This window comes from Cricetulus griseus, chromosome 2 (genome assembly GCF_003668045.3).
Source record: "Cricetulus griseus strain 17A/GY chromosome 2, alternate assembly CriGri-PICRH-1.0, whole genome shotgun sequence".
Taxonomy (NCBI): domain Eukaryota; kingdom Metazoa; phylum Chordata; class Mammalia; order Rodentia; family Cricetidae; genus Cricetulus; species Cricetulus griseus.
The window spans coordinates 264,094,010-264,107,262 of record NC_048595.1 but is presented as its reverse complement, the minus strand read 5'-3'; the positions used below and the strand labels follow the sequence as shown (position 1 = coordinate 264,107,262).

Below are 13,253 nucleotides of genomic sequence, written 5' to 3'. Positions count from 1 at the left end.
GGAGACTGAGGCAGGAGGATTGCCACAAGTTTGAGGCCAGCCTATCCTATAGTCTTGGATTTTTTAAAAATATACATTGACTTTGTGCTGAATGAGGAGGTATATGAGGGGACTGGGGGTAAAACCAGCAGTATTGTAATTCTGTTAGGAAAACCTGCTATAGGGAGCACAGGGCAGCTCTCTTCCTCAAGTGCTCACCAGACTCTGAAATGACAGAGTCTGAAAACCATTAAGTTCAAAGTCGTGGAAAGACAGAAGCTCAAAGAGGAGAGAAAAAGCCGAGCTTTCAGTCAAGAGCCTCGGGAAGCTGTGCTTGAGAAGAAAGCAATGGTACAAAGGCGCTGAGAGGACATGGCGCTCCTGGGAGGACAAAGCTACGGGGAAACATTTGGAAAGCTTTCCTCTCAAGACACTGGCCAGATTTTTGAAGCTGCATGACTCAAGAGGCCAAAGAGCCAAACTACAATATCTAAAGGAAGAACTAAATGTGTGTGTGTGTGTGTGTGTGTGTGTGTGTGTGTGTGTGTGTGTGTGTACATACTCACATGCAGGGGGTGATGCATGGATGTGGTAGGTGTTGACCCAAGGCTGACATCAGACTCTATTGACCTGTATTGTTCTCCATCTTACTTATTGAAAAAGCTTCTCTCAACGGCACCCAGAACTTGCTGATGCAACTAATTTGGCTAGCTAGCTTGCTCTAGGCTGGAATAGCAGGCTGCCACGCCTTCCCAGCATTTATGTGGGTGCTGGGGATCCTGAATTCAGGTCCTCATGTGTGCACAGCAGGCCCTTGATTCAAAGCTTATGTGATTCAACTAAAGCCGGGCTTAGAGGGAAACACACAGTGATCAATGCATTATCTTATACATTAAGGGCTGGCAATGCAGCTCGTTGGTGAAGCACTTGCCAAGTGTGGCTGAAGTCCTGGGATAGACCCCAGCACTGGGGAGGAAAGATGGATACCATAAAACAGGTGATAGCTCAAGAGCTGGAAAAACAGAAGGAAATTAAATCTGAAACCTAAAAGTAATAATAAGTGATGAGCTAAAATCAACCAAAGTCACAAATGACCTTAAAAAACCAATCAACATAAATATCAGTCCTTTAAAAACATGAATGAAATTGATGCATTCCCAAGACAGATTGAGACAAAAGCAAATAGAGAAATATCTGCATTCTTCAGCCATGACAGCGTTGAGGCTTTAAAATGTCAAGAAAGAGAAAAGTGGCCCATAGGATGAATGAAATATTTGTAAGGTATATCTGGTGACTGACACATATATAGAAGGTATAAACAAGTTGGGTGTGGTGACACATATGTATAATCCCCAAACCTGGGAGGTGAAGGCAGGAAGGTCAGGAATTCAGGGCTAGCCCCTGCTACATGGGGATTTTGAGGCTGGCCTGGGATACACAAGATTCTGACTCGAGGAATGTTTTAAAAGGAACAATTACAAGTCACAAGAGGAAAAGGGGAGGAGGAACTAGGATCATCACTGAACTCAATAAAAAGATACTCAACATCAGTGACCACGGGGCCTTGCAAATGGAAATCACATCACTTCATACCTCACGTGGCAGCTTAAGCCAAAAGTAACAGGTTTGGGCAAGGCTGCAGAGGAGCTGGACCCTGAACCTTACAACAGGGACCTACAATCAGGCTGCCACTTTGGAAAACATCTGGCAACTGCTTCCAAAGTTCAAACAGTTAACATTTGACGCAGCAACTCCACTCCTGCATATGTATGCCAGGGGACTGAAAACCTTTGTACACAAATAACTGAACCTTCAGACCAGTGTTTAGAATAGCCCAGAGTGGAAACAGCTCAGGATCCCGTCAGCCAGTGAGCCGGTGAAATGCTGTGTAGGCATACAACAGAATGCTACTCAGACATTGGAAAGGAATGAAGTACTGGCATGCTGTACATTCCTGTGATCTCGGCTCTGGGAGGCTGAGGCAGGAGGATGGAGAAGTCAAGTCCAACCAGTGCTATATAGCAAGACCTTGTCTCAAAAACAAACGAAAGAGGAGTCATGTGTCAGTACATGTTATAACATGGATGAAAAACATTATGCTAAATCAAAGAAGCCAACCACAAAAGACCACATGTTTGTGATTTCCTTTATATGAAATGCCCATTTGGGCAAACAAATGTTGGTGACAGAAAGTGGGTTGGTGAAAAAAAAGAAAAAAGAAAGAAAGTGGGTTGGTGGAAACCTTCTGCTGAGAGGGAATGGCTTAGAGAATTGAGACAGCTGTTAATTAGAACACTTTGCTTTTGGGGTGGTGAGGTGAGAAGCTCTGAAGTCTTTCATGGTAATGCTGTATGACTGGAGACACTAAGACCATTGACTGAACATTCGATTCGGGATTAATTGTATGTGGTGGAAAGTACATCTCCACTAAACTGTTCAAAATATGGATATCCTCCAAAATTTACTTATGTGTTTCAGGTATGAAATGATCTTTAAAAAAGGTTATTAAAATAGGCACAAAATGAAATAGGCAATATGAATTGTCACATACATAATCTTTTTTTTTGTTGTTGTTTTTTTCGAGACAGGGTTTCTCTGTGGCTTTGGAGGCTGTCCTACTAGCTCTTGTAGACCAGTCTGGTCTCGAACTCACAGAGATCCACCTGCCTCTGCCTCCCGGCACATACATAATCTCTTAAATATATTTATTTGTATTATCATTGTGTTTATGTATGATTGTGTATATGTGTGGGGTGTGTGTGGGGTGTGTGTGTGTGTGTGTGTGTGTGTGTGTGTGTGTGTGTGTGTGTGTGTGTGGACACATGAGGCCAGAGGACAACGTTCAGGAGTTGGTTCTTTCCATCTGCCATGGCATGTGGGGATTGAAATTCAGCATCAGGTTCCACAGTGCTTTTACTTGCTGAATCAGCTCACCAGCTCTCCTATGTAGCTTTTAAGACACTAAATCTGGAGGGGCTAGAGAGACGGCTCAGTAGTCAACACTACTGTGTGTTCTTTCAAAGGACCAGAGTTGGGTTCCCAGCACCCACATTATGGCTCCCACCTGTCTGTAACTCCAGTTCCAGGAATTTGGTGCGCTTATCTGGCTTCTTGGGCACTGCATGCATATGGTGCACATTAATACATTCAGGCAGAACTCCCATATGAGCAAAGTAAAAATAAACATGAATACATCTCACAAAATAAACCATATCTGTACTTGAAACCCTTCCTATGAGAAAAACTTAAGGTTAAATGTTTTAAAGTGAATTAATTGTTCCGAAATTGAATAAGGAACTAATACAGCCGTATGTTTTGTTTTTAGAATCCAGAGAACACTTGATGACTTGTTTCAGGAAGCCATCAGGGTTCAGATCTCAGGATGTAACAAAACCTTTATGACACACTGCAGACCAGTTCCACTAGTGACTATGAATACAGAAATCCTAAACGACATGTCTATCAGCCGTCCATCACTGGGACAAAGTTCAGATGATCAACCTATAAGGAAGAAGCACTTCTTAGTTCATGATTTCAGAGTTTTGTAATTCTGGTTCTGGCCCCACTGCTGTGGCATGTGGGAGGCAGATGGTGGTCGGTCGGGGCACATGGGAGAGGTAGAGGAGACTGCTTGCCTCCAGGCAGCTGGGAAACAGAGGAACTGAGCACTCTCCTAGTACATCCTGCAAGAGCACACCTTGCAGTGGCCTCCTTCCTCCCCTCCTACTAAAGTTCCCACCAGCCTCTCAGCACTTGAATTGGGGATACATTTCAGATCCAAACCATAACAACATAGCAGGAATGCTACTGAAGAAACTCAAGGGACTCACTTTCATGCAACTCAGTGAGGTCCTGCTGCTTGCCTGCCATACAGCAGGTGCTTCATATGTGTTACCCATTCTCTCCTCCGCCCCCCCCCCCACCGAACATACAGCTGTTTGTCTAAGTCTGTTTAAAGCTAGCACAAGTGCTCAGCAGCTGTGGCTTCCCCTGAGCTGCATCCATGTCACAGACGGTTGTCAGGCAATCCCTCTTTATGTCGGCTTTCTGAATACTGTACTTGACCATGAAGATAGTAAACAACACAGGCTTAAATGTTCTCCTTGTGGAGCTGTGAAGTGTTGAAAGTAAGCAGGAAGTGAAAGCAGAAAGCCAGTCCTCTGGGCTGGACCAGCCTTCTCCCTCGTGGCTGCTGCTGGAATGCAGCTGTTAGGGCAGCTGTTAGTCTGTCTGCCCCTACTGGAAAAGATACTGCCAAAGAGTGCCAAATCTTCTCCAGGAGAACGTTTGACTTTGCTGAGAACAGTAACAGTGCATGTTATTAGGCTCCGACAGTGTGCCAAACATGGTAATTGTATGACACAGCAATAATCTAGGCTGGAATGGATACTCATTCCACTTTTAATATTTATACAAAGAATAAGCAGGCTCCCCAAGAAAGGCTCTGCACAGAACATCACCATAGCTTCATTATTTGTTGAAATGATAACAGAGTTGGCTTAGAAAATATATATGAAAGGAATCCAGAGATACAGCCCAGCGCAGCACCACTCTCCTGTAATCCCAGCTCTTCGGAGGCTGAAGCAGGAGGATGGGGAGTTTGAGGCTAGCCTGGGCTACATAGTAAGATCCTGTCTGAAAGGAGAAGTGGGGAAAGAGGGAGGAAAGGATAAAGGAAGCAGGAACTTGCAAATGCCAAAAGGGAAAAAAGTTGAAACGTTTTCAGTCTCTGTAATGTGGCATCACTCCTTGTCCAGGACAGATGTAGACAGCCGAAACAATCAACGAACCCCTGCAATGTTTAGGTCCCAGGACTCATGGATCACAGTGTCAACTTGTATTTTTAATTATCAATACTAAAGGCTTAACAAACAATTATGTTGAATTTGGCAGATAAGGGTGGGATGGGAAACATTAAAGATTTTTACTCAGTGGTAAAACTGGAATGTCGATGGGAGGCAAGCAAAACTAAAAATACATTTTACTGAATGAGTATAATTTTCTTCCAAGCCCAAATGTACAAGGGTCACCATCAAGCTGAGATTCTCCATCCCTGGGATATCTTCCAGAGGCAGAAGATCATGCCTTCAAAAATGCTTGTGGAGAAATACCCCAGGCTGGAGGAGAGAGGCCACCCACACTCTTTGTCTGTGGAGAAATATACCCCAGGCTGGAGGAGAGAGGCTGTCCACACCCTTTGTCTGGTCTGGAGTGGGGTTAGAAGTCAGCACTTGTCACTCACAGCATCTAGTGTGCAGTTTCCACACAGCTTTGCGGAGACCACAGAAGCGGGGCAGGGAGCACAGGTCTCATTAGTCATCTCTGAAGTCAGAGTTGGAGTGGACATTCTTGAAGATTAGCCTAGTTGACCAAAGATGCACAGCCATTGGGGACTCTAACCTACTTTTTCCTGCTGTCCACTAGGCAACAGTTGCATCAGACATAATATCCTATCTGGCCAATCCTTCCATTGCAGAAGTGGGGGTGAGGCCTGTTGAGACAGGTCGGGCATAACAGTGCTTGCTACCCAGCCTGACCACCTGAGTTCAACCCCTGGGGCCCATGTAAAAGGTGGATGGAAAAAAAAATCAGCTACACTAAGTCATCTCTGACTTTTACACGTGTGTTGTGGGCATGCATCTCATCTGTACATACATGCGTGAGATTTAAACAGTCGCACCTTCCAATAAAGCTGGCCTGACAGTGTGGAGACCTCTGAAGCTGGATCAGGCTTGCTGAGAAAGTGCCTTCATGTTTCTCTTTTTCAGAGATTCACAGCCTCAGCTAGAAGCCATGGACAGTGTGTATGAGCTCTCCTCCACAGAAAGGGTACAGCAGTTAGAGAAAGACCTGGCGGGGAAGTTAGGCGAACTGAAGGATGAGCTGGAAGAACAGGGGGCCCTTCCACGAACAACTAACTGGACCTTCAGGTAAATTTGCAGTATCAAGGTGGGACCTTCTGGGACCTAACCTCCCGTTCTTGTCCTACATGCTCAGTCTGCCCGCTCTTTGTCAAGAACAGTTGGCATCACGTCAAGCTCAGACAAATGGCACACAACAGCAGTTTCTGTTATTCTTTTGTTTAAAAAGAAGAAAAGAGAAATGCTGCGACAGACATAAGACTATAAGTTTATTATAAGGCAGAATGGGTAGACCAAGAAGAGGAACAGGGCAATGGCTGACCGCCATGGCCGGTCGCCATAGAGAGACAGAGCGGGGAAACAGAGAGAGGGGACAGAGAGCAGGAACAGGGGGAGAGAGAGAGAGAGAGGGCAGGGGCCTATCTTTTAAAGGGGTCCTCTGCACCTGCGTACAGACCTCCCTCCCATGGAACCTTGGGCTGACCAGGGTATTGCCTGAGTGGATTCCACCAGATAACAGGGGCAGGCCAGCATAATGCCTAAACCTTTCAGTTTCCAATGCCTTTTCCTCCTTGCTAGTACTAACGGGGCCCAGCCTTGCTTAGATGCTGGGATTGTAGGGGATCTGGGTGCTCAGCGTGGTGTGGCCATAGGGCACGTGTCCTTTTCCAATCTGCCTTTAATGTTCCCACAACAGTTAAGGTCGATTGAAGCAAACCTTATCTAACAAAGTGGGAAAATATTGTGCTATTTTCCTAAGTCCCAGGAGCTACTATAGAAGTCAAAAGTTTCATTTTGCCTAATAACATTGAATTTGACCTTAAAAATTTTGATAAAAATTTCTTTTTTGTTGTTGTTTTGTTTTGTTTTTCGAGACAGGGTTTCTCTGTATTGTTTTGGAGGCTGTCCTGGAACTCACTCTGGAGACCAGGCTGGCCTCGAACTCACAGAGATCCTCCTGCCTTTGCCTCCTAAGTGCTGGAATTAAAGGCGAGACAAAGCCCTGAAAAGCCGAACATTAGAGATTTGGTGGTGGGAGCTGGGAAACGCTAAGGCTGTTCCATCGGGAGCCCTGTTGTGAGCGGTGCCTGCTGATGAAGGCCATCAAGTTGCTTCAGAAGAGAGGGTCACTGAGTCTTTTAGCCCAGGAACATAACATTATTTATGTTAACACAAGAAATCCGTTGGTTTGAGGAAGTGGGGTGTGGATGGCCAGCCGGATGGGGAGGAGATCGGCGTGGGGGTAGAGGGGGCGCATTTCTACTTCATTCCAAAGCTGCCTTTTAAGAACTGCTTCTTCAAGTGGGCGGAGGTGGCGCACTCTCCGAGTTTCCCTTGGTGTCTGAGGTAGGTCAAGGAAGAAGCAGGGAGGCAAACAATCACAGGGCCAGGCCCGCCATCCTTGCTCTTAGTCTTTCATTTGCATCTCCTACCTCACAAAGTTATGAGGCTCACATGGCAGTGTATACTATTTTGAAGACTATGCAATTCCAGAGATGAAGTGTTGATATTGCACCTTTTCCACCAGACAAGTGATTCCTGGCTGTGCCATGTAACAGGAAGGTTTCTAAACAGACTTTGGGAGAAGGGTGACAAAAATCCTGGATACCTATACTTCCTAATCACCCCAAACCACCCTACACCGTAGCTGCCTGGAAGCATCTAAATTCTAAAAGATGTGTGTTTGCTGTTTTCTAGGTATAGTTCTAGCTCTAAGGAAAATGAAAATAAATATCCATTCCTGATAATCACATTATTACTTAGCTGAAAATCATCTTTCTTTTCCTTAATCTTTCTTTTTAATCTCTATGTGTTGTTTGTGAGTGTGTGTGAGTGCAGGCTGGAAGTCAGAGGACGGCCTCCAGTGTCAGTCCTCAAGGTCTACCTTGTTGAGACAGTGTCCTAGCTGCTACTATGTATGCCCAGCTAGCTGTTCCTGCTGGCTGCCGGGAATTCTCCCCACCCGTATCCCATCTCAGCACAGGAGCTCTGGGATGCAGACAGATGCCACTGAGTATCTGGGGGATCAGCACAGGTCCTCACATACGCACAGCAGGAACTTAGTCTCCATCACCATCTCCCCAGGCCTCCTCCTTCTCCTCCTCTTCTTTATATTTTCTTTTTTATTTTATATCCTTTTCCTCGTTTAATACCCTAAGCCCTGGACCTTGCCATAGTTATGTGTTTCATGATGCTCACTGAATAAACGAACAGTGTATGTCACACCAGTTGCTGAATTAATGAACTTCTCTTTGTGGGTTGGTCACCTATGCTCAGTGGCCTCTACAACCAGTCTTTCTTTGGACCGCCATCAGTCATCTCCCAAATGACGACATGGGAACTTTTTATTAATTATGAAAGCTTGACCTTAGTTTAGGCTTTTTCCCAACTACCTCTTAAAACTTAAATTAATCTGTTTATATTAATCTACACTCTTCCATGTAGCTGGTTACCTCTCCTCAGTACTGTACTACTTCCTCTGCATCTGGGTGGCAAGTCTCTCATACCTCCAATTCTTTCCCAGAGTTCCTGTCTCTCCCTGGAAGTCCAGCCTAGTCTATCCTGCCTAGTTATTGGCAGTTCAGCTCTTTATTGAATCAATCAAAGGTGCCTTAGGCAGGCAAGGAAGGACAGAGATACAACTTCATAGTGTGCAAAAAGATTATCCCAACAGGCCTCTTTTAGGTACTTTGAGGTACTGAGAGGAATGACATAACTTGAGACAGAGTTGGGCAGCCAAACCCCTGACTGCCTAGGCTCCCAGCATGCCAAGGATGGGAGACAGAAATACAAGGGAAGCCTTCTGTAACTGCCCGTCAACAGCTGAGCACTTTCAGTGGCTCACAGCTTCTCCAGCTCCATGAAGCACCAGACTGTGACTGATGGCAGCTTTCACTCTCAAGATCTTGTCAAAGTCTCTCTCTCTCTCTCTCTCTCTCTCTCTCTCTCTCTCTCTCCATTTTCCCTCCCTCCATCCCTTTCTCCTTCCCACCTTCATCAAAGTCAAATTATAGGGAAAGAGGTAAGAGATGGAACATCTCCAGCTTCAAAATCCTGACACCAAGTGTCCAGGTAGGTACTTAGGTGTCTGTGGCCCAGAGTCTTGTCCACTTGGGCTACTATTGTCCAGTGACCATGCTAATCTTTTCTGTGTCCTTTCCATTTTATTATTTGTGCTGTCAAAGTGAGACCATGTGTTTTCTTTTCTTTGCCTCTGTTCTCTTCCCTTGGTAATGGAGATTGAACCCAGGGCCTTGCCCATGCAAGACAAGTGCTCTAACCACTGAGCGAAATCCCTAGTCTCCTAATATATCTAACAGGACTACTCTTCCACAAGGGAACACACTAACAGTGTATATTACAACATTATCTGAAGACTCTTGGGGCCTAGTGAACTGTATCAACCTAAGTTTACGGCCCACACTCATCCCTCCAGCTCCCTCAGGTGTGTCCTTGAACTATGTTCTGTGGCTCATTTGCCAGCAGCAGCAAAATCTGATCTTGCAAATGAGGGATCTGTTTTGGGATGCTGTCCTCAGATATGCCTAGAGCTGTATGTATTCCTTGCACTGTCTATTGAACTCCACCGGAGAGCTCTTCCGGCCCCAGGCCCCACCCCTTACTGGGGTCCCAAGCTCCACCCCTTACTGGGGTCCCTTAGCTTGTTGTCAAGCTGAGCAAAGGACTCCTGGTGCCTGAACATCTCCTCTCCCATGACTGCTACATGTTTCCTAGGGACCAGCCGTGTTCCTGAGGCAGAAAGCTTGGTTAAAAACATTTCTGAAGCCAGGCATTGGTGGCACACGCCTTTAATCCCAGCACTCGGGAGACAGAGGCAGGTGGATCTCTGTGAGTTCGAGGCCAGCCTGGTCTCCAGAGCGAGTGCCAGGATAGGCTCCAAAGCTACACAGAGAAACCCTGTCTCGAACGCCCCCCCCAAAAAAAAAACCTGAAATATTTCCCATTTGATATTTGTGGTTTGTTTCTACCCTCTGATAGCAGGAACATGGGAATATGAAAAACAAAATGTTTCAGTGACAAGGTACCAGTTTTCTGTGTCAACTAAGGAGAAACAGCAAGGTTTGATAGACACACTTACTTGTCACACAGGAGATTTCTGAAGGGAATACAAGCCCTCTCGAACCCCACCCCCTACCCCCACTCCCATGCCCTCTGGAGCAGGAAACTGGGATAAACCAAAGGCAGAAGGAAGACTCTGTGAGGAGAAAAAAACTGGCCAGGGGAAGGGTTAGCAGAGATCAGGTATTTCAGAAAAGGTTCTGACCAAGATAGAATGTGGCCTTTATACATCCCCAATGGGCCCGGATTGACTACTCACTCTGAAATGAGCGGCTGGAAAGGGTCACAGAGCCACCAGGTCGGCCATCATCTTCTTTATCACAGCTCTCCATAACCGCGGTTTCTGTGGTTCAAACCTTCCTGCAGCTCTGTTCAAATACCAAAGGATGTCGCTCACTTCAGACGCGAACGGGAAGTGGCTCTGAAGAGAACCCTCGGGGTGAGTAGGAACGTGAATGGCTTCAGGACAACACATTCCATTTCATCAATTAGGGAACTATTTGCAAGGAAAGTTTATTTTTTGCAAACGGCTAATGATATTGAACAAAAGAGCCTTCTCAGTGCTAGAAAAGTGCAAGTCATTGTATCCTCAGGGAGATCTGATTTTGTGACTTTTGAAATTTGATAGATTGATGATGTTTGAAACTCGTTGTTTAGGTGGCGGAGTGCAAGCCCCTTGTTATTCAGGCAGATGTCCTGCAGAGGGAGCTAGAGAGCTGCCTAAGAAGAGAGTACACGCCGGAAAATCTTCCTCTGCTTCTGCTGCAGGTAAGGGTCGTCTTCCAATCTGTAAAAAAACTCGTGGTACGTTCTGGAAATGTGTCAGCAAGCTGGCTTTTCGGCAGATACTGTGAGCAGCTGTTCTGGACATGAGTAATTTGCAGATGTAGTGTAAATGCTTCCTTTATGGGAGACCATTTCGTTTGCACAGCTAAGTTGCTGGGCTGAGCAACTGTCTGGGTCTGACTAAATACTGTCTGTGCGGATGTTATACCCTGCAAAGACAAAGCCAGCCTCCACCTCCCGGAGGTCTGGAGGACATTCCCCAAAACCTCTCTTAAGAAAATAACTCAAAGTAGGAAAATAGTTTCCCATCAAGATTGCTGCAACGCTACAATAAAAGTAAGAGGGAGGGAGGGAGGGAGGGAGGGAGGGAGGAGGGAGGAGGGAGGGAGGGAGGGAGGGGGGGAGGGAGGGAGGGAGGGAGGGAGGGAGCGAGGAGGAGGGAGGGAGGGAGGGAGGGAGGAGGGAGAGCCTGACTACTGATAAGATAAAGGCAAAACAAGTTAGATGGCTACTCAGTAGACTTTTGTTCTAGCATTAAATGCTTCTTTTTTTTTTTTTTTTTTTTTTTTTTTTTTCGAGACAGGGTTTCTCTGTGTAACTTTGAAGCCTATCCTGGCACTCTCTCTGGAGACCAGGCTGGCCTCGAACTCACAGAGATCCGCCTGCCTCTGCCTCCCGAGTGCTGGGATTAAAGGCGTGCGCCACCAACGACGGCTAAATGCTTATCTTTTTGCACAAGGAAGTATTACATTTTGTAATATTAATAAAAAACTATGTGCATGCACTTGATAATAACGATCATATAAAATGCAGAAGACTCACCAAGTTTAGATGGCAGGATAATGAAAATCCCCTGGACTTTTATATAGCTCCTCAACTTAGCACAATCATGTCCTATCTCAAAATGTAAAATGGTTTGTTCTTTACATCTATTAAATCACTTAGTGTAGTCCAATGTTCTAAGTTGTTTCCCCTCATGCATAAAAATTAGTTCTTTAGTAAGTAGTTAGCATTAATCGCAAAAGATAATGAAAGTCTATTTGCAAGTTAACATGTTGTTCATTCAGAATTTTCTCTCCCTATAATTTTCTTCCTTTCTTCCTTCCCTCTTTCCCTTACTCTCTCTCTGTCCCCTTCTCCTCCTTCTCCCCTCTCTTCCAGCTTCCTTCCCTGCATCCCTGCCTTCCTCCCTTCCTTCCTTTTTCCTGGTACCCACTCTTGGATATTCTGTATATGTATATTCTGGTATTCATTCTTGTATATCAGTGGTTCTCAATGGAGAGAGAGAGGAAGGATAGGATAATAAATATCTGTCCCCTTGAGATCATCTGACAGTGTCTGAAGGTGGTTTTGGTTATCAAAATTTTGGGTGCAGTGGGCATATACACTTGGTAGCATCTTGTGTTATGTTGCCAGAGGCTAAGGATGACGTTCAACACTCTAATACACAGAACAGCTTCCTGCAACTAAGAATTGTGCAATCCCAATTGTCAACAGCGATAAGGCTGAAAAAGTTCTAGAACAGTGCAATCCCAATTGTCAACAGCGATAAGGCTGAAAAAGTTCTAGAACAGTCTGAATTCCCATAGTATATTCTTTGCTGTCTGTCTGGGAAGCTTCCTTTAATAACACGTGCAGTCCACATCTGCCAGCGACAGATTCTTGCTGTGTTGTTGTTTCATAAAAATGATTTTCCTTTCATTTTTATAAGGCTGTGTTTGCTTGGCATAGAATTCTGGACTGACAATTTTTTTCTTTTTTTTAATTTAGAGAATACTTTATTACTTTTTGTAATCAAACCCACATAGATAAGACCATACATATTTAATACAGTGTGTTACCCCTGTACAAATGGAAAAAAAAATAAGTTCAACATTTCTAGACCAATATGGCTGTTAATTTCTGTACAATGCCAACTCAGGGTAAACTGGGGTACTTTTTTCCAAAGTTGACAGCACAGCTAAAGTTTCCAAAAATTCAAATTACGTATGTATATATATTTATGTTTATATAAAAAAACCAATAATAGCAGTATGTTATGCATCAATAGCAGCAACAGCTTTTCCAGGTTCTGCAGTCATTTGAACAAAATTGTAGAGACATCCAGCACACTCCATTAAAAACAAACAAAAAAGTAAAAAACAAAATCCCAGAAAACAGCACAGTTCTGTTACTCTTGTGGTACCTGGCACCATTTTTTTTTTTTAAATTAGCTTCTCAATCATCATCTGGAAGGAAACCATTCTGAGCAACATCATTAAAAACAGCTCTGATAAAGCATGGTCACTACTATGTATCATAAAGCAGGTCCACATATGAGTGAGTACATATCATGTTTGTCTTTTTGTAATTGGGTTACCTTGCTCAGAATGGTTTCTTTGAGTTCCATCCATTTTCCTGCAAATTTCAAGATTCCATTGTTTTTTTTTTTTTTTCTGCTGAGTAGTACTCCATTGTGTAAATGTACCACAATTTTCTATCCATTCTTCGGTTGAGGGGCATCTAGGCTGCTTCCAGTTTCTGGCTATTACAAATAATGCTGCTATG

General features: G+C 44.6%; 1 protein-coding gene and 1 long non-coding RNA gene across 4 annotated transcripts in view; one reads left to right on the top strand and one right to left on the bottom strand.

Moving 5' to 3' along the window:
- LOC107977510 overlaps positions 1 to 11,004 on the bottom strand; it is a 30,348-nt gene extending 19,344 nt beyond the window's left edge. The window contains exon 1 of one of the 3 annotated variants that reach the window (XR_004768453.1): positions 10,180 to 11,004. This is a non-coding gene — a long non-coding RNA (uncharacterized LOC107977510). The remainder of the gene's footprint in view (positions 1 to 10,179) is intronic. The other 2 variants (XR_003482717.2, XR_003482719.2) reach the window with 2 other exon arrangements.
- Ccdc162p overlaps positions 5,773 to 13,253 on the top strand; it is a 145,398-nt gene continuing 137,917 nt past the window's right edge. The window contains exons 1-3 of the mRNA XM_035440365.1: positions 5,773 to 5,909; positions 10,287 to 10,359; positions 10,578 to 10,688. Of these exons, the coding sequence (XP_035296256.1) occupies positions 5,773 to 5,909; positions 10,287 to 10,359; positions 10,578 to 10,688 (321 nt within the window). The remainder of the gene's footprint in view (positions 5,910 to 10,286; positions 10,360 to 10,577; positions 10,689 to 13,253) is intronic.